Here is a 25,308-nt window from a genome sequence, read left to right as displayed (position 1 = left end):
ACGCGGGGTCAGGGGGGAGGAGGACTGGGGGGTCCCCTCTCCGCTCCTCCCCAGCTGCAGCGAGGGGTCCCCCAACACCGCAGCCCACAGAAGATGACGTGGGCTCCCCCACAGCACCGGGAAGAGCCCTCAGCCCCTCCCAGAGCAAGAGGGACCCCCGTGTCCCCGTCCGAGGGAGCACGGTCCCACTCGGCCCCGCAGACGGAGCAGGGAAGGTGACAGCCGTGCACTTACAGAGGTTCAAGGGGGACATCTCCTCCCGCGGCGACCAGGCTCGGTCAGACGGGTGAGGTTCTCCGTGGAGTCCTCCCGACATCATCTCCCGCTTGATTTCCACCCTCAGCTGATCTTGTTTGAGTTTCTTCTGCAAGGAGGGAGGAGAAAGGCCTGGAAACATCTTCCGGGCGGTGGGAGGTGGGGACGAGGTAGGAGATTGCCCCATGGGGCTGCCGGGTTGCTGGACCTTCTTGGTGAGGGTGGGGATGTGAATCTCTCCAGGACCGCGCGGCTCCAAGGATCCCATGCTGCCCAAGAAGGTCTTGGCCATGGCTTTTTGCCCGGGACCGGCGGGATTCGAGGCGCTGCTCCGCGGTTGGGTTCTCCGTTTGAGGATCTCCCGTAGCGTGTCGATGGGCGAGCCGTTGACGTACCACTCGGTCACCCCCATTTGTCGGAGGTGGGATCGAGCGTGGCTCGACAAACCTTTGCGGTTCTCGAAGTATTCGCCGCAAAACTCGCAGCGGATGTCTCGCACCGGTTCCGACCCCGAGGCTGCGGAGAGAGAGAGAGAGAGAGAGAGAAGAAAGACTGGCGTTGCTCAACGGACAGACGGACGCAGCCCACGGTGGCAAAACCGATCCCTGCCCGAAATTGGAAGCAGGCTCGAACGCACGGGGGGTACCCCACGAAAACGCAACGGCCGAGGGCTACGGGGAGCTGGGGGGCTTCCCGGTGGGGCTGACAGCAGAGCCGTGATCCGGAGCATTGGGATAACGCGGACACTTGCGTCCCTTCCCCGCTCATGTCCCCGGGAAGCGGCGAGACTCGCTCGCGTCGCACCGTCCGAGCCCAGCCGCCGTGAGGAAGAGGAAGGGCTCTGGATGAAGACATGCTGCCGGACACCGCGGTGCCGGTGGCACCGGGACAAACACCGCGTGCCTGAACTGAGCGCATCCCTGCTAATCCCGGTGCTGGATGCTCAGCCCTTGAGCAGGGGCATCTCCTGCCTCCGGGAAGCGCCGATTCCCGGCACGTTGATGAAGAGGAGGAGGAAGATGAAGAGGTTTTACCACCAAAACCAAGAGCCACGCGATATCCTGGAGGAGAAACGCAACTTCACCGGTCCTTGTCCGCCCTCCGGCTGCGGAGGGGAAGGGAGAAACCATCGGCACCGCGTCGGGATGGGGAAACTGAGGCAGATCCTGCCTGGAAGTGGGGTAAAACCACGCCAGCGGCTTGAACCCGCCCAGCAAGAGAGACTCGAGCAGGATCATTTCAGGAGGGGAGATCGGTGCAGGCAGGACGTCTCCAGCCGCTCCCGGGCACCGTGCAGCCGTCCCCGCTGGTGGAAAGAGCTCACTGGGGAGGCCGGGACCGTAATTTCTAACCTGCGTTGGGATTTCGGGCGCCGCTGAAGCGATGCCGGGAAGGGACCTACGGAGAGGGAGCGGAGGCAATCGCAGCAGCCGAAACCCTGCTCACCGCGCAGACCGGCGCCGGCTCGGCTGCGGCTTCGGTTTCTTGGCCAGCGAAGAGGAACGAGGGACAAGACGGGCTGATTCCTTGTGCCGCGGCTTGGGATCTGTCAGCCGCTGCAGCCTGCCGGGGACTCGGCTGACGCCAAGCTGAGCGGCCAGCCAAGAGGTTGTCTGCTGCTACGGCTTCGTTAGCAGGCAGCCCAAACGAAGAGGAATTACGGCGCTGGCTACGAGACAGGCATAAAGCACTTTTCTGTTGCCGCTCCAAGTCTTTAAAGGGCTGCGAGGACGAGCTGGGGCCAAACTCTGCATCTTCTGTCACCGGCGGAGGAGCAGCACCCCCGGAGAGCCTCTCTGCTCCGGCAAACCCACGGGCGCATCCTCCAGCTACAGAGTCCGGCCAGTGTCCGGCTCTGCCGTGCCAGAGCTTTTTAACTTGGGAAAAGCGAGACGGTAGCCGGGATGGAGCGATTTTATAGTCCTAGGGCTCCAAGAAACCTGGCAGGGTTAGGAAATCCCCAGCCATGGGGATTTTGAGCGATATCAGGTCTTAAAGCCGCTCCTGCAAAGAAGGAATGCTAGGACACCGTCTTCCGCTTTATCGCAGGAAACAACCCCAAAAACGCCGCGATTCCCACCGGGGAAGATGAAGCGCCTGTCGGTGCTGCCAGCGGTGGGACGGACTCACTGGGCAAGCCTGGTAATGAGGACGAAGAACTAACGAGCCAGAGACAGCAAACAGCTCTTTGAGCTGTCGATGAAGACATTCCCGGCAAGACGCGGCGCTTTGGGAGAAGGCGGCCAGGGCCAGCCGCTGCCCCGAAAACCATTTTGGTCCCAAGGTGTGGGAATAAGTCACCGACGGAGCTTGGGGACAAAGAGGGACACGGCAGCACCGCAGCTGTGGTCCCGAGAGCCGTGGCAGCGCCTCTCCGAGCGCATCCGACACTGGAAACGGTAGCAGGGAACGGGCTGACGCTGGCCAAATCCACCGTGCTCCGCTGGGAGAGGGGAGATGGCTGTGCCAGATCGAGCCACGGCGCAGGAGGGTGCTCCACGCCAACCGAACCGCGGCCCAGAAGAGCCGAAAGAGGTGAGAGAAGCGGGGAAGAGAGATTTAAAGAGTTTGGAGGGCAGAGAGCCAGCAGTTTTCCTGAAATCCCGACGGGATTTGCCCAGTCAGGGAAGATCGTCCCCTCCGATAGTCGTGACCGAGCGGCACGTTATCTCCCCAGCACGGCCGTTACCAAACGCCGGCTCCTCCACCGAGCTCTGCGCCCTCCCAGCCGTCGAGGGATGCCCGGCTTGGCAGGAGCAGGACGGGAGAAGCCGGGGATTTCCCCTGCCCTCAGCCGAACGGGAAACACCCCCAAAAAATAAAACCAACAAACTCACTTAAATTGAGGGGTCCTTCCTCATCCGCCTGCGGCCACTGCGCTTTTGGGGAGCTCTGCAGAGGGCTCAGCGAGAGCTTGGAGCTCTTCTCCTCAGGGTTTTTCGGAGACGGGGAGCCCGAAAGAGCAGGCGGCACCTTCTTAAGGATGGGGGATCCCGGTTGCGAGAGGTTTTTTGAGAAGCCGGGAGGGGATTTGATAGCTTTATTAACGGGACCATCCGACAGGCGATCGCCGGCCTTGCCGAGCGCCAGGAGCGTGGGTCGAGGGGAACCGGCGGTGGCGTCTTTGGGGGAACCGGATTTTTTGCCAAGGGTGGGAGACAGGGGGCTGCCATCGGGTTTGCCTTTTTGTTTCATCAGTTCGTAAAGCAAATCGATGGGAGCCCCGCTGCTCTCCGATTCGGCTACGCCGAGTTGCCGTAGGTGAGAACGGGCATGGCTGGATAAGCCTTTGCGGGTTTCGAAGCAGGCACCGCACACTTCGCACGTCGTAAGGTTCTGGGCTAAAAAGAGAAAGAAAAAAAAAAAGAGAAGAGAAAAAAGAAAATCAGGGCACAGCCATGGCAGGAGGCACAAGGAGCAGCGTCCAGCCACGCTGTTTCTCCCCCCCACGGGATTTTTACCACCCCTGACCCTAATTTTGAACGTTCAGATGCTCCACGCCTCCCCGTGCGGGCAGGAATAAAGCGGGGAAGAGCCAGCAGAGCTGTGGGAGGACAAGGATCGCTGCTCTGGGATGGAAGGAGGTCAGTTTTCCCACTCGAGGATGTTTTCCAGAGTGTTTTTGAAAGCTTTGCCCACAGTTCCGTGAGCTGCAGGCAGGCTCCGAAGCCCAGCCAGCGAGGGAGAAGGATCTCAAAGCTATTGTTTTAGGGGAACATCGTTAATTAGGAGAGGAAGGACTGATTGAGGTACTTTAAGGAGGACAGGAAGTGCACGTCGGTCCCGGCGAGCTTTGGAAAGCTGCTGGCGCCAGGGAAAGAAAAGCAACGTAAACCAGCGACACCGGAGTACAACATGGCCGCCCTCTTAATTAGAGAATTAATTAAGCAAAAAGACCTGAAAATCCTCCCGGATTGGGTTAAACAAACGCCTGCCGGGCTCCCCGCTCTCTCCTCGCAGCAGAAACCCAGCGCTCGGCTGTCGGAGACGACGAGAAGCCGGGCAAAATACTCACTTTTGGAGTCCTGAGGCTCTGGTTTGCTCCCAGGCGGCTCAGGAGACAGTTTGGTCCCTATCCTGGTGGGGGGTTGATCCAGCTGCCCGGCGGGAGCACTTTTTTTCGGGAGAGGGGGTGAACCCACCTCCATGGCCACCAGTTCTTCCTCTTCCGGAGCCAGGACTGCCAAGAGAAAGAGATCGTTAGCCCCCGAGGGTGGATAACACGGCCCAGGGAGGTGGCGGTGAAGAGACGGCTTCGTTAGGCGAAGGTTTAAGCTGCTCTAAAGAGCTCAAGAGGGAGAAGCGACGCCGTCGCCGCAGAGAACAGGGCTCTGCACGGGTGCTTTTAGAGGGGGACACCCGTCCCAGTGGCAGGTGACGCGTCGCTGGGACGGTGGTGACCGGCCAGTGGGATTTGGGGGTGCTTGGGGACAGTGGCGGGGGAGGATGGTGGCATCTCCCTGCAGAAGACAGTGGCAGCTCCCTGTGGCGAGGGAAAATGGTGGCAGTTCCTTCACAGGGGACGGTGGCAGCTCTCTGTGTGCGTGGGGACACACGCGAAGGTGGCAGCTCCCTGAGGTGGGGGTGACAGAACCATAAAGGTGGCATCTCTCTGCGGGGGGATGGATGGAGGCAGCTCGCTGTGGGGGACAACGGGGACGGTGGCAGCTCCCTGCCGGGGTGGGATGACTGGGACGGTGGCAGCTCCCTGCTGTCAAGGGGGGACACGAAGGTGGCAGCTCCCTGGGGGAGGACGGGGAAAGTGACAGCCCCCTGCCAGGGAGGGGACAGGGAAGGTGGCAGTCCCTGCCAGGGGGGAGGACGGGGAAGGTGGCAGCTCCCTGCGGGGGGGGGAGGACGGGGAAGGTGGCACCTCCCTGCGGGGGGAGGACGGGGAAGGTGGCAGCTCCCTGCCAGGGAGGGGACAGGGATGGTGGCACCTCCCTGCGGGGGGGAGGACGGGGAAGGTGGCAGCCTCGCCCGGGGCCGGGGGCGGGTTGGGGGCTGCCTCGGGCTCACCGGGCACCGCTTCCCACCCCGCGGCGGTGCCAGGGCCCGGCCGGGATTTGCATCCCCCCCACCCCCGGGTCGCCGCCCCCCCCCCCCGGGGGGGGGGCGGGGAGGAGGAGAAACACTCCCCCCTCCCCAACTCCCCACCCCGGTCCCAGCGGTGACAGGAACCGGGCTCGGCCCGTTGCGATCGGACAGGCCGGGCCCGGTGGGCCCCGCCGAGGGGATGGCGGGGCCCCCGTGAGGGACAAAGGGAGGCCGGGGTACGGACAAAGGAGGGCGGCGGCTCGGCGACAGCGGCCCTCGCCGGGCCTTTCCCCCCCGCTCTCGTCCCTTCCACGTCAGGGCCGGGCCCGGAACCGGCGGCGGCCCCGGGCCAGGCCCGACGCTGCGGCGGGGGAAGCGGGGGGGGGGTGGGGGGGGATGGGGTGGGGGCCGCGGGTGGGGCCGGGCGCGGCGGGGCGGGGTCGGCGGAGGAGAAGGGGGGCTCACCCGGCTCGGGCGCCGCCTCGGGCTCGGGTTCGCCGTCCCCACCCCGGTCCCGGTCCCGGGGTCGCGGCGCCGCCGCCGCTTTTGTCACTTTGGGCTGCGAGGAGGTGGAGGCCGCCATCTTGGCTCCGGCACATGCGGGGCGGCCGCCAGGCCGCCAGGCCGAGCGCCGAGCCGCGCGCGCCCGCCCGCCAGGCGGAGAGGTCGAGCGCCGAGCAGGGGAACGGAGCTCAAACGGGGCGGGGGGGGGAGGAGGGGGGGGGAGCCGGTCCCCGGGGCGGGAGGCCGAGCGCCGAGTAATCGGCGCCCCGGCCGGCAGAGGCGCGCGGGAGGTGGCGACAGGGAGGAGGGGGGAGCGCCGAGCGATCGAGCGGTGGGGCGGGGAGGGGAGGGGGCGCTCCATGGCGGGGTGCGAGGCCCGGGCCCGGGCTGCGGGTACCAGGCAAGGCCCCAGGCCAGGCCCAGCTCGGCCCCAGGCCCCCAGGGCTCAGCTCTTGCCAAGCCTCATGAAGCTCCCCTGGCCCCGCAGGCCCCCACTGGGGCCTGGCTGCCCCCGGGCCTGGGCCACAGGTCTGGGCTCTAGGCCTGTGTCCCTCCATGACTCCCCTCAACCGTCCAGCCCAGCCCCACAGGCCCCCATGGGGCCTGGGCCACAGGTCTGGGCTCCAGGCCCGTGTTCCTCCATGATTCCCCTCAACCCTCCGGCCCAGCCCCACAGGCCCTGCCATGGGGGCCTGCCTGCCCCCCAGTCCCTGACTCGACCTCCCCCTCACCTACCGGGGCTCTCCCCATCCCACCACCACTCATCCAGGGCTGGCTCCAGCCCAACCCCTTACCCAGAGGACGGAACCACCCAGACACCTACGGAGATGGAAAAGGCCACCCAAGGCCTTCTCGGTCCGCCCCCCCAGCCTCTGCCCCAGCCCCAGGTGCCACAGGGAGCGCGTTTCTATTCAAACCACTCCAATAAAAAGCAAAAGAGAAGCAATTCACTGCCCAGAGGAGGGATATGGGGACAGCGGCCGTCTCCTACGGCACTGCCACCCCTCCTCAAAGCAGGGGTTACAAATAACGCCTGAGCATGGATTCAGACCCAAGGGGACAGAGGCAACGGCAGCAAAGTCTCCCCAAAAGCCCCACTCCTAAATGGACTGACGAGCACTACCAGAACCAGCTGAGAATTCCAGGTTTTCGGCAAGAGCTATTCCAAAATTACAGCAGGTGTTGGGAGAGAGCAAGCCCTGAGAAGGGAGACGCGGCCACACGCTGCCCGAGGCGAAGAGCGGCAACGACGAGTCCTATCGGAAAAGGGAAATGCTGCCAGAGCACGGCGTGAGGAGGAGGAGAAGGGAACACAGTGGAAACGTGTGTAGGAAACCAAAATCCACACAGATTGGGAAACAAAATCCACCTGGACCGCAAAGCAACCGTAACAAGCGCAACAAGCGCAGACCGTTAACCTCAGCGGTGAGCGGAGACGACCGATCCCGGCCAGAACCATCCCCAACCACTCCTGCCACATCAGGATGAAGAAGCTGGCTCTAACCGAAGGAACTTACGGGTAAATAAAAGTTACTTACGCAGCCCAAAATAGAACTATAGAAAGATGAAGCGTGTAATTGTTACCTTGGACAGGTTCTGCGCAGCCCCATCCTCCTCCTCACCTCCCCAGGGAAGGACGAGCAGAGTCCCAACACGGCCACAAGCATTTCCTTACAGTTTCTGGGCTTACGAGTTGAAAACACGCATTCAAAGCCGGCCGATTCGGTCCATAATTACACCAGGAAAACCCACGCGCAATGGCAAACCTGCCTGCTGTTCCCAGAGTGCATAAACAAAACCAAACCAAGAAGAGGCAGTGGGGGAAGAAGAGACAGCCCGCAAGAGCCACAGCTAAAACAGAACCAGACCCACACTGGACACTTCATTTTGCAGCAGGGGGAAGCTTTAGAGGTTCAAATTCCTACTTTTACATCGCAAGACAGCTTAAAAAGGGGTGGTAGATGGTTAATTCGTCTACCACCGGCTTCTGTGAGGTTAAAGAAACCCCAATGGGACAAATCGTGACATTTTTAGGGAGTTTCAAAGCCCGCAGCAGTAACCAGAGGTCCCCAGGGGCTCTGGTCTCCGTGCAGTGACAACACGGAGGGTCTCATCCTGGCAGCTTTCGGGTGCTGAGGTGACACGTGCTTACTTCTGCAGGGTAGCACAGAGATTCGTGAGTCCTCAAACACCCGTAAAACATCCTCACGCTAATTGTCAGCAAACCACGCTTAGAAGATGGGAGAGAAAAGCCCCTCGGAGCGGCCGACAACCCCATCGCACCTGGAAAAAGGCTCCGGTCGGACGACCTGCTGCTTTATCCCCGATTCAAGGGATGATCCACGGAGCAGCCAGTGCCGCTTTCGAGCTGTAGAGCTCAGGTGTGGTCTGCGAAAATGATTCCCCAAATTTGAGCCAAATCTTCCTGAAGAAGATCCAGCGAAGGCAACAAGGGGTACGGGAAATGCCAGGACAGGCAGGACTGCCTGATCACTAGCTTGCTAACGGGCTCCGTCTGGGGTGAGGATGAAAGCATCTGTCTTCGCTAGCCAGCCTACAGCGTCCAGAGCTCTGCGTGAGCCGATTCCTTGCCAAGGGGGTTTTGCCAGCTCTCTGTCGCGCTTCTGAGCTATCAAATCATTTTAAACATGGTGCTTCCCCTCGCTAGCTCTGCCGAGGAGGACAGGCTGCTAACGAACTGCGCCTAAAACTTCCTCTCTTCTTTCTCTGCCGGGGTGGTAAGACATAAAACCTCTCCTTGGCTTAAAGGAGCTGGAGAAAAACCAACATCAGGACTAGGAGGTCATGAGGAATCGCCGTGGCGGGCACAGGAGCTCACCGAAATTTAACGGGGAGAGGAGAAATACAAGAAACAGATGCTGTTCCTTTCTCCGCTGATATCCTGCTGGGATGCGGAGGTGGCCGCGAGGCTGGTTTTGAACCCGACACGGTTGCAGTACCCATGAGTATCCCTGGGTCATCCCAACTCAGGGCTCCCCCCCGCCGCAACATCCCCTTCTCCAGCAGTTACAAACCAGGGTCTCCCAAAAACATTAGGAAAGGGAAAGGGACAATTTCTATCCTTGGCTGCCAAGACTGAAATAGGTTATTGCAACCATCTGCCTTCGAGTGCTCCCCCCAGGGATCCTCACTCCACAATTCCTGCTCTGGAAGACCTGGCTGAGAGATTTCACACCGTCTCCTGTGGCCATAGATCAGCAGTGGTGAAAACGGAGCTCAAATTCAGGCTAAAAACCGACGTCCGGCCTCCCTGCGGTGCTGCCTCCCATCAGAAATCTTCAGAGACCAGGAGAAGAGACAATATCAAGGACAACGGCCCACGTTATCCCCGTGCAGGGGAAGGAGGGAAGGGAAGGAGGCAGCCAACGCGAGCTTTTCAATAACCTGGAACTCGAGAAAGGAATCAAAGACGGTGGAAAGTAGGTCAGGCTGCGGGTGAGCGCAGAACGAGCACGCAGGAAGGAAAATCAGAAAGGCCGACACAAAAGGAGAGCGTGACCTGAGAAACGTAACATGAGGAGGGTCCTCAGGGCACGTTAACCCGGGAGAGAGGTGGTGGCACCTCCAACCCTCTCCAAACTCAACGGGACACGGCCCTGAGCAACCTAACCTGGCTTTGAAGTTGGCCTTGCTGGCAGCCGGGGTCAGGTATGGACCTCCAGAAGGTTTTTCTAACCTCCGTTCATCCGCTATTAACACAGCCACCACGGGACGCGCGGGCGTGCTCCTCAACGGAAGGGAGGACGAAAGGCCACGTCCACAAAGCGTCTCAATTCCTTCACGGAGGGCAACCACAATTAACCAGAGGAAGCAAAGGTCAGGATGGAAATCGGAGCCGCTGCTGAGCTGCGCCGAGGTCTTCGCTCTCAAGTCAAAGTGTCGAGGCAGAAATGAGGCTCAAAAAAACCGTAAAATCTACTATAAATGTCCTCTTCCAGCCCTAGTTGTGCTGGCGGAAGAGCCTTCCCCTTCTGATCTCCTCCAGCCTCTCCACAGCCTCTTGCTGAGGCTCAGGCTGTGGTTGTCCCCATCCCAGGCACCACAAAGTCACAAGCTCCTCCTGGCCCTGGCCACGCTGGCTCACGCACCCTGGATAAAAAGAGGCAGGGGGAGGAATCGAAGCGGCTATGGGGTCTCTGCCCACTCGTATCTCTGAGAAGACCACACCAGGGTTCCCCCTGGACACCCCTAAAATCAATTTTGGAGCCCTTGACACTCAGAGCCTGTCCCTTTTTGGGGGACACTGGAAGGAGCTCTCTCTTCTCCACGTGTCCTGGAGCGCAGCCCTGCAGAGAGGGATCTGGGGGCTTTGGTTGATGGGAAGCTCAACGGGCGTCAACCATGTGCCCTCACGGCCAAAAGGGCCACCCATATCCTGGGACAGTATAGTGAACTCGTTGAAAGACATGGTTGTCCCATGTCTTGGTGTGACCTCACCTTGAGTCCTGTGGGCACTTTGGGGCTCCACAACCTAAGGAGGACGTAAAAATACTGGAACGTGTCCAAAGAAGGGCAACAGAGATGGTGAAAGGAGTAGAGGGCGTGAGTTGTGAGGAGCAGCTGAGGATACCAGGGTTGGTCAGCCTGGACAAGAGGAGGCTGAGGGGCCACCTCATCGCTGTCTACAACTTCCTTGTGATGGGGAACGCAGAGGGAGGTGCTGCTCTCTTCTCTCAGGTGTCCGGTGATAGGGAATGGCTTGAAGGTGCCTCAGGGGAAGTTCAGATTGGCCATTAGGAAAGGGTTCTTCATGGCGAGGGCGGTCAAGCACTGGAACAAGCTCCCCAGGGATGAGGTCATTGCCCCAAGCCTGTTGGTGTTCAAGAAGAGTTTGGAGAACGCTCTTAGATGTAGGGTTTAACTTTTAGCTTGCCCTGGGTGGAGTCAGGAATCAGGCTTGATGATCCTCACGGGTCTCTTCCAGCACTGGAGATTCTAAGAATGTTCCTTTCTTTCTGAAAACTATGCTCTAGAGAGGGAGAAGACACTCTTCAGCTAAGGCAGGACCTTGGGCATGGTAGGGGCAAGTCCTCAACTAGGGGCTCAACACGAGCAAGCAGCAGATGGAAGAACTGGAGAACCACTCCCTAAGCTCACACCATTCAACCGACCTTCTCCTCCTCCTAAAAACCTGTGCTACATCAGATGTGCTCCAGGAAGGAAGGACAGACCCTGTGTCTTCTCTGGCTCTGCATGGGGTGGAAGGCCAACCAGCAAATGAACATTTGCTCCTCTTCCTAGACGTGGTGAAACATCACTATTGCTGCACAGGAGCAGATCGAGAGGAGAAATCCAGGTCTAGCAGAAGACCTCACAGTTTGGGACAGTTAGAGAGACCACGGGGAGTTAAATCTGGAAAAAAAGGGGAGAAGAAGAATGGAGGATGATGGTGCCAACCCTGCAAGAGCAGTCTGGGGCACAGAGCAAGGTGAGGCAGGCTACGAGGAAGGAGAGCTGCAAGCCGTTTTGAGGAGGACGCAATTGCCTAACACTTCCCAACGCCTGCCAAGAAGCGCCACGTGTTCTCCGAGGCGGCTGCCAATAGGTTTGGAGCCAGGAGATACACAAACAGCCTCGCTAATGAGCCAAGCCAGGCTTTAAGGAGGCGGTTGCAGCAGCGGGGCACACCTTCGCCCGTCACAACATGCGGGGAAAGCCACTGCTGAGCACAGGGACCTCCTTGGAGAAGCCGCCAACTCCAGTGGGGATCGCTCGGGAGCCAGTGGTCTCACAGAAAAGGGTGGGGAGGAAAAAAAAAAAATATTAAAAAAAAGGTTTTCAGACTTTTAAGCTGTTCAAAACCGAACCAGAGTGAATGTTGCAACCCCCGCTACGTCACAGCCTGTCCTGGGATGGGCCGTAGCCGAGATAACCCTCCCGCTCTCCGCAGCACTGCAGCCGGGACGTGTCCGACGTTGAGCGTGGCACTTCAGGGAGGGTTCAGACGTATCGGGGAGGGAGATCGAGGGTCTAAAAATCGATCGAGGGTCTAAAAATCGATCGAGGGTCTAAAAATCGATCGAGGGTCTAAAAATCATGACCAAAAAGGGGAGATTGAAAGATCTGGGTCTACAGAAGAGCACGAACTGTTGTCTTTGCTTATTGTGGGGAAAATGAACAGTAATGGATTTCGATACTAAAAATACCAAAGACCCCATCGGCTTTCTAAGGGTGAGGGCTGGTGACGGCAGCACGGGTTCCGAGGGCGATGGTGGAGTCTTCATCAGAGCCTGGAGCAGCCGAGTTCAGGTTGGTTTAGGTACCGTGGACTTGCTTGGAAGCAGAGGGAGGGAACAGGTAACCCCTGAAATCTCCCCGGTATCTCAAAACATCCTGGCTTTGCCACAAACGCTCCCATCTAAACAACAACCGCAGCCAAGTTCAAGTTCTCGCCGCAGACCCAAACACCTACTTCCTCCCTTTGACTTTTAGTTTTGCTTAAAGAGGGTTTTTTTGTTTTTAAACAAGCAGCCAAGGGTACGAGACCGGCAAGAGCCAACCCAGTTCTCCCGCTCCGCTCTGTTTAACACAAGCGCGTGTTAAACCCACAGCCCTTTCCCCAACGCTCCTCTTTGTTTCTTCTCCGCGTCCCACCTGCGAGCAGCTCCGGGAAGGGAAACTTTGCCCCACGAGGACAGAGATGCTCAGGTCTTGCGGTGATTTGATTACAAGCCCAAGAACGGAGAAGCACCACCGCGATCATCGAATCAATCTCCCGGCACCCCAATCTGAATCCTCCACCTTTGTTTCCCGCTGCAGCCTTGTTAGAAACCATGAACCGCAGCCAGCACAGAAAACGGTTCATGAAACGCTCCCCAAAAAGGGGATTTCTCCCTGCCTGCCCCCACGACGCAGGGTTTCAGTTAAGGGTCTGCCGATATTCTTAGCTCTTAACAGCTCGAGAGGCATCTTGCAACGCCAGCAGAGACTTTCTGGCAGGTTGTGCATCTGGAAGCGGAGAGGAAGGAAGCAGGAAGCGGTTCGCGGAGAGCTGCCTGCAGATGCTGAGCTGCGACATCGTCCCAGGGTGCGAGCAGCATCGCTGCTCCCACGGCACGGGGCTGCCAGCACTGTGACACGGAGCCACCGGCGGAGACGCCGCCAGGTCTGGTGTGGGGCCACCGCTGACTTTCACCGCTGACTTTTCACGAGATCCTCCTGCCATTGTAACTTGCTAACGGCCTTTATCTCGTTAATGTCGCCTAAAACCCTCTATAAATTACAGAATTAGCATAAAACCCTAGCAGAGGACATTAACGCTAAGCAGGTGCCCTTAAGGCAGCTCCTCGCTCCAGCCTGGCAGCAGCGGTCGAGCTTTTACCATGGCCGCAAAGACCCATGCAAGAAGCAGGCAGCTCGCTCGAGCTCTCACACGTCTCACGAGTGATTTGAAGAGACACGGGGACAAGTGGGCTTAAAAAAAACGGCTAAAATCTTCCCGGCTACAGATTCGGCATCCCCCATCTCCAAACCTGCTTCAGTGTTTGCTCAGCTGCTTCCCCGAAGCCGTACCCAGAGCAAGAGTTAAATAAATATTGCAACGCAACGGGCGCCGCTTCGTTCTTAAATCGGTTGCGACAGATACTTTCAGCATAAAGCCAGAGCGCCCTGAAAGCGTCATTTCAAGGCTGGAAGCAAAACAAGGAGGGTTTCGACTCACGGCGAGTCGTCTCTGCGAGCTTGGGAGCGTAACTAAGAGACTTCAGGCTTGGATTTAAATACAAAAGCCGTCCACCGATCGCTATCTCCACGTGATCTGCTGTGCGTGCTTTGGTTACACAACAGGTTGCTGGGCTGGGGATTTTTAAGCTTTCCAAATTTACCCGTTTTCTCGGCATTGTCCCCCAAAGACATGACTCGTAAGGAAATACGGAGCACGCGAGTTTAAATCCAGGAGCGCAGCTTAAGGGGGTGTTTGAGCTCTTGGCTCTTGTGCGGGTCACGCTCGCCCTCCGCTCATCCCACATGTCCATCCTCAACCTTACCCGGGTTTAAATACAGTGCAGAACCAGACCAGAATTAAGCTCTAATTCAACTACTTTTACCTAAAAGGACAATTCCTGACCCGATTTCTCCCACCAAACACCCACCGGCATTTCAAGGCAACTGGAGATGGGCACAGCAAGGAGCAGGAGATGTTCCCAAGCCCTGGGCCAACTCACATGCTGAAAACAAACTTGAGTGACGTTGCCTGAACTGATAAGCAAGATCGTATTTCGAGAGGTGACCCATTTTTTTTTTTTTTCCCTAAAACTTCACATTGGGGACATTTGATGTTAGATCTGCCGCGTTCAGAACTGCATTAACCTCTTCTCCGATGAGCGGTTGTTACTGAAGGGTGGCCGCACTCTTTCTTCACCGAGACACTTTCCACCCTTTGTAACTACAAAATACACGAGGCCTAGTTTTTAAAACAGCGGTGCTGTCTATAATGGCTTGTGCCAGTGAATTTTGGGCACCGGGAGACCTAAAAATTGCCGAGCGATAGTCACAGTCAGCAGGAGCATCCAGCCACTGGCAGCAGAAACCCAGCTGAGCCCTCCAAAACGCCTCTTGTTGGCATCAGCCACCACTCCGGGCTGGTAACTATTCATCCTCCAAGCTTTGCCATGCCAAGAAAGAAGAGTTTGGGTTTGTTCGTATTTTAATTTGTGTTTGTTACGCTCAAGACTCGTTCCAAAGAGCAGCCAGGCACGTGGAGCAGTCTGGAGAGCCGGGATTACAGGCTCTTTCATATTTCAATTAAAGCCAGATAGCTCCTCACTGCAGGGATGTATCTAACGTAGGATTAGGCTGAGCAGAACCTAGCGAGAAGCTGCTTCAAGGCCTTCAAGATGCTGCCAGAAGCACCAGGTGTCAGGAGGTGGTGGTTTTTTCCTAACGCGCGAGCAAGTTTTTAGTCTTTGGAAGAACGGTAGTTGCAAAGTTTTTGGTGCAAACTCAGTTGTGGGGAGCCTTGCAGGGGAAACCTGGAAGCTGGGACAGGCTCTGCTCTGGAATTGATGATCCCGTGTGAATAATTTGGAGCTCCACTGATGGAGGGGGACCAGCTCAGACCCAAACCCATTTGGGAAGGACCCTTCACACTCCCCCCCCACCATAACATAACACCTACGGAAAATAAGCAGCCGAGGGATCAACACAGCAGACCAGAGGTCGCATCCTGCCTTCTGCGTGGCCGAGCAGTGCCAGCACGGACTGGTACCAGTGACCACGCTCCTCTCCTTCGCTCCAGCCACGCTCTGCCCCATGATTTGCGAAGCTTTAGGGGTTTCCCCAATGGAAACCTCATTCCTAAACACGTCGCTTTTCAAATGACAAAGCCCAAACATCCAAAGCACGGCTCCCCCGTGGGATGCGACCCCTCTATCTACCCCTCAAGAGACCGCACTGCCTGGCTCTTTCATCTGCCGCATCTCCACCCGTCTGCCCCCAAACCAGCATCAGATTTCACAGCATACAGAGCGTCAATGATGGAGACGGATAAATCACCAGCAGGTTACGCCGCTTAAGCTCTTCCCTGTAAACACCCACCCTCCAGCAAGGCTCTGTTCAGCAGGATGTGACGGTTTGGGGTTATCAAGAGAGTTTCTGGCTTGCACAGGGTGTTCGGGGACACTTACCGTCTCTGTAGGACTGCAGGGACTCATCTCCCCAGGATGGGGGGAACGGGGACAGAGGAGACCGTGGAATGCTGCACTCGGACATGGGGGTCATGCTCTTGCGAGGCACAAAGCCGTGAGCTTCCCTCTCTCGGCTTGGGGACGAGGGCTCCGCTCCCATCGCCGCTTGCAGCATCGGATGCTCCGATGAGTTGGCCAACAGCTCCTTGAGGATGTTAATGGGCGAGATGGTGAGTTCCCAGTTGGTAATACCAAAGTCTCTCAGGTGGGCTCTGGCGTGGCTGGAGAGACCCGCTCGCGTGTCGAAACCGGCCCCGCAGAATTCGCATCGCATCAGGCTGAAAGTACTCGGGTCGAAGTTTGCAACTGCAGAAAGAAGGATAGACAGTCAGCGACGCCGCTAAAACCCCTGGATCAGGCCTCCGAGGGTGGGGGGTTACTGCACCTGAGACAACCGCACGTCACCGGTTGTGCCGTGGCCACCACGGTTCAGGTTGACCACAGTGCCATACGTACCCATTTCTCGGTGGGAGGAGAAAACCCCACCGATTAAAACAAGAAAATAGAAAGCACAGTGAATTGAATACATACTACCTTTTTTCTTCTTCTTTTGGAAGGAAAATTTTTGCTCAATAGCTTTCACTTCTTCCGCTGAGATGAAGTGACGGACGTTGTAGCTCACCCCCACCCTGTTGAGGTGGCCCCGCACGTGGTTCGCCAGCCCGATCCCGTTGTGAAACCTGTCTGGGCAGTAGGGACATTTTCTCTCCTCGTTCTTCAGCATGGGCGAGTCGGAGTCCAAGAGGTCATCGAGCTCCAGAGGACCCTCCAGAGGAGAATCCAGTAGGAGCATATCCAAGGGAAGGGGCTCTTCCATCATGAACTCCCGGGAAGGGAGCGTCGTTTTCTTCTTGAACGGCTTCCCCCGGGGCCGCTTCGTTGCCTTGGGGTGCAGGTTCACCTCCTCCAGAAGGACGATGGGGACCATCTTCCGCAACTGCTGCTGCTGCTCCTCTGAAGCTATCGAAGAGTCCGTGGCTTTCAAGGTGTCTCTGAACGTCCTCTTGAGGTCCAAGGCAGCTTGAGGGATGGCGACGGGTTTGATGCCTCTGTTCTCGCTCAAATCTATTTCTGTGCTTACGGAGATCTCCTCTTCCATGCTCCCAGCATCGCTGGCCAACACCCACTTGTGCCTGAGCTCTTCCAGCCCCATATGGTGGCTCCTGAGACCGTCGCCTTCTCCCTCAAGGTGCTGAGCTGCTGCCTTTTTTTTCAGCTGCTGCAGAGCAAACTGGGAATAAGCTTTAGCGGAGGGAAAACCGGACAACCCCAGGTTTTTATGCGGGGCAGCATACGGAGCTGCTTTCCTGGCATGAAACCCTGATGTCTGGTAGTCCTTTTTACTAGCCCCGTTGCTTTTGTCGAGTCGCGGGTGAGTTAGGGCAAAACCGTGGACCGCTTCGTAATGTGATGTGCTTTCTCGGTGAGGTGGAGGGAAAAGCCGGTCTGCTTTGCCGAAATAATCCGTCTCTGCAAACCGGCCTGGCCTGGCTGGGCTGTAGGCGTCTCTGCTAGTTCCTGGTTGATTGGGATCATCCTCATACACCTCCGTGTCCCAGGAGAGGTGGGAATGGGTGTATTTCATGTGCTCCTTGAGGATGTTCTCGTTGGGGGCCGGGAAGCTGCAGAGCATACAGGTGCTGAGCCCTTTGCCGCTGCCGTGAGGTGGTACCTGCATCTGCAGGGACACGTGTTCATTTGGTTTGAAGTGTTTGTAGATGCCGTGCACGGGGCTATCCCGTATTTCTCCGCTGCCCGCATTTCCAAAGAGATTCATGTTCTTTGCCCCTTGGTCCTTCCTCTCCTTGACATGCATCTTGGCGTGCTGGACAAAGATCTTGGAGGAGTTTGTGCCAAAGACGCACTTGGGGCACTGCAGCCGAGCTTCCCGACCTTCGTCTGGAAACTCGTTCAACTTCTGGATCTCTTCGATAATTTTTTCCCTAGACTCTTGGTGGAGCCTTTTGTGCTGCTCCAAAGACGTGGGGTCTCCAAAGGCCCACCCGCACTCGTTGCAGCAGAATTGACACTGCCCTCCCAAAGCATCTCTGTCTTGGTCCCTCCCTGGTCCACGATTATGCTGAAGCATGTGATCCATCAAATGTTCCTTTTTCTTGAAGTAAATGCTGCACTCGATGCAGGTGTACACCGTAGGGTCCTCCTCCGGACCCAGCTCCTCCTTCCCCTGCTCCTCCAACAAGACGCTGCACACGTAGGGCCTCATCTCGATATCGTAGGAGCTGCAGGGAGCGGGCTCCAGAGACATCAACGGGATCCGCTCCACCGAGTCTTCGGCATTTACCGTCCAGGACTGTTTGCCGACGGTGAGGTCGGCGCCGAGCTGAAGACCCGGCTTCTGGATTGTCCACTCGGCCGTGTTGAGCGGGTTGATCTCGTCCAAGTCAGAGTCGACCATCAGCCCCTTCCTGTGGGACGAGGAGCTCTCCAGGGATTTGGACTTGCCGAGGACAGGGTTTAGCGTTTTTCTGAACACCGTCGGAGTCAGCGGAGGAGGCACTTCACGCACAGCCTGTCCCCGAAAGGGCAAGTTGGTTGCTACATCTGTTGGCTTGCTTATGTCTTTATAGTGAGGACTTGGGCTTTTATTGGGTCTAGAAATCCAGTCAACCCTCTGGATTCCCCTCTTACTTTTATCTAAGTGCTCTTTGCTGAGGCCTTCAAGTTGCTTTGGTTCATTTTTAAGATATTTCTCTTCGCCGCCACCAACCGATGCCCCTGCACAAGGGCTGGGGGTCTCTGCTGGCACCTTGCCACCATCCAGGTCCTCGGAGTCGCTCTCCAGTTGCTCAGGATCCACCTGCACCGTATTTACAACCTGGGGCTCCACGGCGAATGCCAACTCCTTTACGCACCGCGCGTCCTTCGAGTCCTTCAAGCCAGAGAGTCTCTCTAAAGTGCTTTCTTCTCTCCCATCGCCCGCTCTCGTCTCCAGAGCGGAGGTGTCCCAGGTCACGCTGGCGGACACCGTCATGTTTCGCAGGTCTAGGGAGCTCCTGGCATCCGTTCTGTACAAAGCCTTCTTGAACTCCAAATGCTCTTCGTTCGTGGAGCTGCAAATAAGTTTTGAGAGTTAATAACTGGGTAACGGGATATTACCAACATTTCCATTTACAAAAGGGTTGTCCTGGAACCAGAGCGAGCCTGCGTGCTGTTATGGCATAACACAGGCTGGGGATTTCATGGTGACTCCCGTATCGCCCCAAATATTAAAGCCTTAGGACAAAACCAAGCCCATCCCTTCCCACCCTCCCTTGGCCATGTGGAGCTCGAATAATTTCTGCATCTTCTTCTGGGCTTGCTCCAAGCTCGTTTCAGCGATGGCTGTATCTGCTCCCTGCGGTGGCTCTTCCACGTTCATGCCAGGCCCAACAGGAGTGCTGGATTCCCATCACCACATCACCAATTCCTTCCTTGGGCCAGAAGTCATCTTTCCCTTGCTCCACCCCACTCTCTGCTTCTCCTTCCCTTTCCCAAGCTAACTCCTCGGGATGCTTGGACACCTTGCTGCCTCCTGTTTACCCAGCTCAACGGGGATATTTGCTCGTAATAATGACACTTGTCGCTATCAGGCCAAAGAACAGGCCAAGGAACTCTTCAAAGTTGCATAAAAACGGATTTAAGTGTCATTGTGGACCACACCAAAGGTCTCTGGGACCAAAGGATGGTTTGTCTCCATGATTAAATGAAGGTCCCTGGGTGATCCCTCTCCACAGCAGGAGCGGGAAGTCTTTCTGCCCTGTGCAGAGACCCCAAGCCACAGTGGATCGAGGCAGTTCCTTCCCATCCTCTTCCAAACCCTCGGCAATGACCCCAAAGCTGGGAAGACCCCATCAAGTGGCTGGAGAACGTGAGCTTCCATGGGGTGAGCTCTACAGTGGGATTGGGTGGCCCCATGCCACCCAGACGGGTGCTGCAGGTACCACCGTGGCGCTGAAGATGCGTTGGGTGTTAGAGAGGGACCGTGCACACCCACGGGCAGTCCCAGCCTGGTGGTTTTGAAAGTCCTACATTGGGCTTGGAGGCTTTTTCAGGGAAGAAGGGACACGGTGAGAGCCACGAGGGTGCAACAGAGGCACTTGATGTTCTCTGAGATGCCTCGAGGGTTTGGAGACATCTGCATAGGACCAATAGGTATGAGACAGGATCTACAAGAGCCTCAAAGCCCTTCCGCTGGGGTGGTGAGAGACTCGGTGGGGAAGCAGAGAGCCTCGAATGGCACCAGATCCCCACATTTAGGCTTCTGAACTAGGGTCCAAGAGACCCAGGAGCCCCGATGTCCCTGATGGCAGCTTCACGGGGGGTTGGCAGATGCCAGCTCGGGGGCCGAGGAGACTCAGGGCATCTGCTGAGCTGCAGAGTGAGGCAAGACTCCTCCACGTCCCCATCCCTGCCCTAAGGACGCGACCCAGCTTCTGTCCTCCACAGCCAGCTTCGTGCCCGGCTTCTCCCTCCACGCAGCACCCGTGGCACAGATGCACGGCCAAGAGGCAGATGCAAACCACCACATCCCGGCTCCTGCTCCCTGCTAAACCATCCCTAAGGAAGAAATCTGCCAAACCGCAGAGCCTGACACCCGGAGAAGCCCGGTGACTTGAGACCTCGTGCAAGTAGCTGCTCCAGGGCCAGCAAAACACTATCTCACGGGTCAAGTTGTGCTGCTGGGAGAACAAAGTGCCTTTGTTGGAGACAGCAGGGCTGCCAGTTCCACATGGTTCTCATGCTGCCTCTCTCTCTCTCCTTCTTTTAAAACCTATTTATTTCCAGCTTGTTCCTGGAAAAAGCCAAGTTTAGGGGCGAACTGACCCTCCCACCCCACCGTGCTCGCCCTCCCAGCTCCAAACCTTTCCCTATTTTTACTTGGGAGAAATTACTGCGGACTGGAGGACGGGCTCACCATTGTCTATGGCTTGATATCAGGGAAATGTGATTCCCATATGCACCGTAAACCCCGCAAACGTTATTAAAAATAACTCACTGAGGAAACCGCTGGCCCAGGAAGGATCAGTCAACGGCAGATACTAAAATAAACCCATTAAAACATGCTGGGCATTGGTTGCATTGCTAGACAGGCTAAGACAGAGAGCAATTCTGAGCCAGGCGCGGACTCCCGGTGCCACGAGGGACAAGGACCCTTGCCCTGCATTGAGCCTTGGGCCGGCACCCCAAAATCTGCCTTTTCCAGGGTGCTCAGAGCTATTTGGGACACCCCTTAGCAGCTTCGGGACACCCAACACAACCAAATCAAGCATCCATCTCCCAGCATCTCTCTCTCCCTCGCAGCAGGGACAGACCCAGCAGCTCCGAGGGGAACCGGCATCGCTCCGAGGGGAACCGGGATGGCTCCGAGGGGTAATTTAGGGTGGGCAGAAGCAGCGTGGTTTGTTGGGAAGCAGGACAAGGGAGATGAATTAGAGCAGCCAACACTGCTCTGCAGCAAGGGGACTGTGCTGGCTGGCTCCGAAGGGACCTGCTGATGTCCTCGGTGGTGGGACAACCCTCTTCAGGGACAGCCAGGGAGATATTTTGGGGTTTTGTGTAACTGGAGTACCACTAGCAAGGAGAGACGGGCTCCCGGGTGCTCTCCACTCTGCAACATCCCTTGGGAACTTACCCGAGTTCAGTCCTGTGAGCTGTGGCTGGGACGGCACCGGAGAGGGCAGGATCGGGCTCATCTGCAACAGAGAGGAAAGCTCCAAGGTCAGTGCCCAAGTGAGGCTTCTTCAATGCAATTTGCAATAAAGTGATTTTTTGGTGTGTGTGTATGTTAAAAAAGCTTTCCCAGCAGATAAACCCCCTCTGCTCCTGCTGCCCATCCTTCCCTCCTACAGCCGGGTCCGGATTACAGGAGGATTTCCGAGCCACACTTAAGAGGGTTTAATCCCGCGCACAACTATTTGGTGTATAATCATTCCTGCAGCTAAGCAGTTTAACGGGAAGATGCACATGCCGTTGGCCGCGCTCCCGCTGCCCCTGCTTGCCGGAGAGGTATCCGGCACGGAGCTGTGGCTGAGCGGCTGGACAAAGGTTGTCTTGGTCCGCCCTACGAAGATGACTGGTTCCCCCAGCTCTACGGATGGATCCCACGAGCCGCGCCGGTGCCGGTGTGCATCCCCGCCCTTGGGCCGGCATGCAGGGCTTCTCCGGGTGCCTGAGCATCATCTGGGGCTTGGAGGAGCTTTGCTTCACTCCAGTGTTGGCTGAACCCCCAGGATGGGTCCTGGACTAAATCACCTCCAAGCCTGCCTGCGAGAAGATGCAAGGCAGGATTTCAGGCAGCGATGACAGTCAGGCAAATGCCTCCTGAAGATCTGCAGGGTCTGTGGAGATACATCAGACGCAGACACGTCCTTCTTCAAGAGGAGGAAAGCCTTCGGCTGCATCCAACGAAGACGTCTGGGTCAAACCTACCTGGCCCAGAGGCTCCATCAGGCAGGGCTGAGCTCAGGGCAGGACACGGGGGTCTCGCTCCTCATGCCGGATCCCCTCCCCGTCCTGGTCTGGCCACACCTTGCCTGTCCCAGCTGTATGGAAAGCAGGGACTTGCTTGTTATTACAGGCAAGGCTGGGAGCTTGGGGAAGCCGAGGCGTAGCTGGGTGAATCCACGTTGTTTCCTGCTGCAAACCAGCCCCGGGCAAGCAAGCTTGCTGCTGGGACAAGGACCTGTCCTGCATCCCTGCTCCCATCATCATCATCATCTTGGGTCATGGGATGCCCAGCAGCCCAGCCCCGGGCAAGCAAGCTTGCTGCTGGGACAAGGAACTGTCCCCCGTCCCTGCTCCCATCATCATCATCATCTTGAGTCATGAGCAGCCCGGCCCCAGGCAAGCAAGCTTGCTGCTGGGACAAGGAATTGTCCCCCGTCCCTGCTCCCATCATCGTCATCTTGGGTCATGGGATGCCCAGCAGCCCAAGAGTTGCCTGGAGCGCATCGGCACGGTGGAAATACCCAGGAGGCCATGGGAAGGAGGTGTCAACAGCTTGATAGAGGGTGCAGACCTGGCACAGACCATGCCTGGGGCTCATGGAGAAAAGGGACATGCAAGGAGCGTCTCAGCCTCCACCACACGCCGTCCAACGACCCAGAGAGCCTTTAATGTTGAACGCAAAGATGAGAGAGAGCGGGATCAAGCTGCACGTCCTGGGAAGGAAATGGGGAGCACTTTGGAAACACACGGCCAAGGAGATGGATTTTGCTGCAACCGTCTGCAGGCTCAGCCTGTGAGAGCCTCTACAGCCCAAACTGACCTCCATCCCCTCCGGGACGGACGTAGCCGCTCACAGTTTGCATTTATTCTATGGATTACTGGTTATGTGCCGTAAAACCGGGAGGAACGTGGTATTCAGGCCACTGCACTGGTTATGGAGCTGGGGGAGGTGGGGCAGGACCTGCCCCAAAAGCAGAGGAGGGCCGTGAAAAGCCAGGGTTGGCTACCCATCCTTCTAACATCTTAGGCGAGCCACCTTAGCGGCGAGACTTTTAAGGCTGAGCACCTCCAACATGTAGGTCTCATCTGGAGATGATGGGGTTGGAGCTCTTTCATCTAGATGCAGAGCTGGGACCATGCACATCGCCGGGGTTTATCCGGCATGGGTGCTGTCAGAGCCCGCCCTGGAGAGGTGGCGGCATCCCTGGCTGCCAGATTAGGTTCTTTTGGCTTCAAAATCATTTCGGAAAAGGCCGGCGGGATCCAGGGCCAAGCTGCCGAGGTCACAGGAGACCGGCAGTGTTCATTCAGGAAAGCCTGAGTCACCAACCGACCAGGGCGGGAATGCCGGGGGAAAGGACAGGAAAAAAGCCAACCCTCCCAAATCGGCAGATTTTAAACACTTCCATAAATCCCCAGAGCATGGATGGAGAGGGGCAGAAAGCACCGATCGCCACGAAAAGACGGTGGCAGGAGCCTTCCAGGGACTCTTTTGTTCTCCGGAGCTCCAGCACAGCTCCTATTTTTAGAAACTATCTCCTTTAGAGGAAAACATGCAGTGATTTATCTTTCTCCTGATGAGCACGTAACTGCACTCCCTGCAAATCCTGGTTTCTTGGAAACAGCGAGAGATGAGGGAGTATAATGTCTTGGACTTAGGAGGCTCAAATTTACCCTCTATGGTAATCCAGCAAGAGCTGCTCCTCTAACCACAGGAGCGTGGCTGCCGCTTCTCCCGAGAGAGCACGGCGAATCTGAATTCATTTTTGAGCTCACGGGCTCTCCTCCAAGAGGTCAAACACCCTCATATCGGGGCCATGGGTCTCTCCTCTCTGTTTTTCCCCTATCCCAAGAGTTAAAGCAACCCGGCCAGGACATCAAGACACTTTCAAAATCGAGCCATCACATGAGCCTGTGGCCAAAACGCACGCAAAAAGCCAGAGATAAGGGAAAACCCGTGAGTTTCCCAGCATGGGAGCAGTTATGCAGGGAGCAGGAGCTCTCCTAGACACAGCAGACCCAGCTCTAGACAAATTCGGTGATGGTTCCTTACATAACACGTTTCAAAGGTCGTGGATTGAGAAATACCAACATCTCCAGAAGAGCCAAAAGAGCCCCGGCTCATCGAGGCCATCACAGTCAGGGTTGATAAGCAGAGGTTATCGGCACATTCGAGAGGCTCGATAGCATATCAAGGTGCAAAAATTTTGCCTAAACCTTCACCACCACCCCAGAAAACACCAGGATGCACCTTGAGGTGCTCTTCACATCACCGCTCTTTGTATGGCAGATGCTTCGTACACAAAGGGTCCGGTTTATTTTATACCGGGGCTACTCAACACATATTTTAAGACTAACGACACACCAAAGGGTAGCTGTGATAATTAGCAAGGTTGCCCTGCTGCATCAGGAGGTCACAGAGACGTTGATAGATCCAACATCCAACAAAGCCAGGCCAATGAAGGTCCCTAACCACCAGGGACCGGAGGATGTGATGGATGAAGACAGGCTGGGGGAGTTGGGCTTGTTCTGCTTCAAGATGAGAGCATGAAGGTGCTGCCTACAGCCACTAATTGGAGGGTGTAGAGAAGATGAAGCCAAACTCCTCCTGGACATGTGCAATGAGAGGACAAGGAAATCACAACATGAGCAGCTCTTCCCTGTGAGAGCGGGACAGCTCTAGGACAGGCCAGAGGTGTGGGGGATCTCCATCCTTGGAGATGCTCAAAACTCAACTTGATGGGGCTTGAGCAACCTACCTTTGAATTTGTCTGTGCTTTGAGCACAGGGATGGGATGAAGACCTCTGGAGGGTCCTTCCAGCCTCAACTATTCTGTGATTTTAAGATTAAAAACCCAAATCAATTCAAGAGTCTAAAGCAAAGAGGTCTTTTGGATGGTGGTTTCCATCAAGACCCTAGACCAGCTAGAAACAGGGAGAGGATCTCTCTTCTGAAGAGTTTAACCAAGAAACTATTCTCCTGAAAGTTTTCTACCCAAGAGGTTTCTAGTGACAGCCTAAAAGAGCATAAAGGAGTGAGGATTTAAAGAAAACTCTAAAATACTATTATTTCCCAAACTTCAAACTGCATAAGGCTCCATCCCGTGAATACAACAGAAGGTTATTTCCAAAGGACATCGGTCTGAGGATGGGATGAACCAGTCCACAGTCAAGAGAGGAAAAAGAGAGGCTCCTCCACTTGGTTTAAGACCAGAACTGGACTCCTCAAAAATCAAAAATGAAGCATATGGGACAGGAATTTGCAATACCACTTTTCTGAGCAATTCGAGGGCTTCCAAAAGCCCTCAAAACCAGCTGATCACCTCCAAAAAGCCTTCACTGAGCCTACACATGCTCTCGC

The 25,308-nt window shown here is 56.7% G+C and overlaps 1 protein-coding gene across 6 annotated transcripts in view; it reads right to left on the bottom strand.

Annotated features, from left to right (window-relative positions):
- The window catches only part of WIZ (WIZ zinc finger), a 59,404-nt gene that overhangs the window by 3,418 nt on the left and 30,678 nt on the right, over window positions 1–25,308 (bottom strand). For 3 of the 6 annotated variants that reach the window (XM_072848345.1, XM_072848343.1, XM_072848346.1), the window contains exons 3-8: window positions 21,133–21,193; window positions 16,032–18,571; window positions 15,441–15,806; window positions 4,271–4,435; window positions 3,093–3,596; window positions 235–771 (exon numbers count right to left, since the gene is read on the bottom strand). In XM_072848345.1, coding sequence (XP_072704446.1) covers window positions 235–771; window positions 3,093–3,596; window positions 4,271–4,435; window positions 15,441–15,806; window positions 16,032–18,571; window positions 21,133–21,193 — 4,173 coding nt within the window. Of the gene's footprint in view, window positions 1–234; window positions 772–3,092; window positions 3,597–4,270; window positions 4,436–5,757; window positions 5,922–15,440; window positions 15,807–16,031; window positions 18,572–21,132; window positions 21,194–25,308 lie in introns of those variants that run through there. The other 3 variants (XM_072848347.1, XM_072848344.1, XM_072848348.1) reach the window with 3 other exon arrangements.

This window comes from Ciconia boyciana, chromosome 31 (assembly GCF_034638445.1).
Source record: "Ciconia boyciana chromosome 31, ASM3463844v1, whole genome shotgun sequence".
NCBI lineage: Eukaryota > Metazoa > Chordata > Aves > Ciconiiformes > Ciconiidae > Ciconia > Ciconia boyciana.
This window is presented reverse-complemented; position numbering and strand designations above follow the sequence as displayed.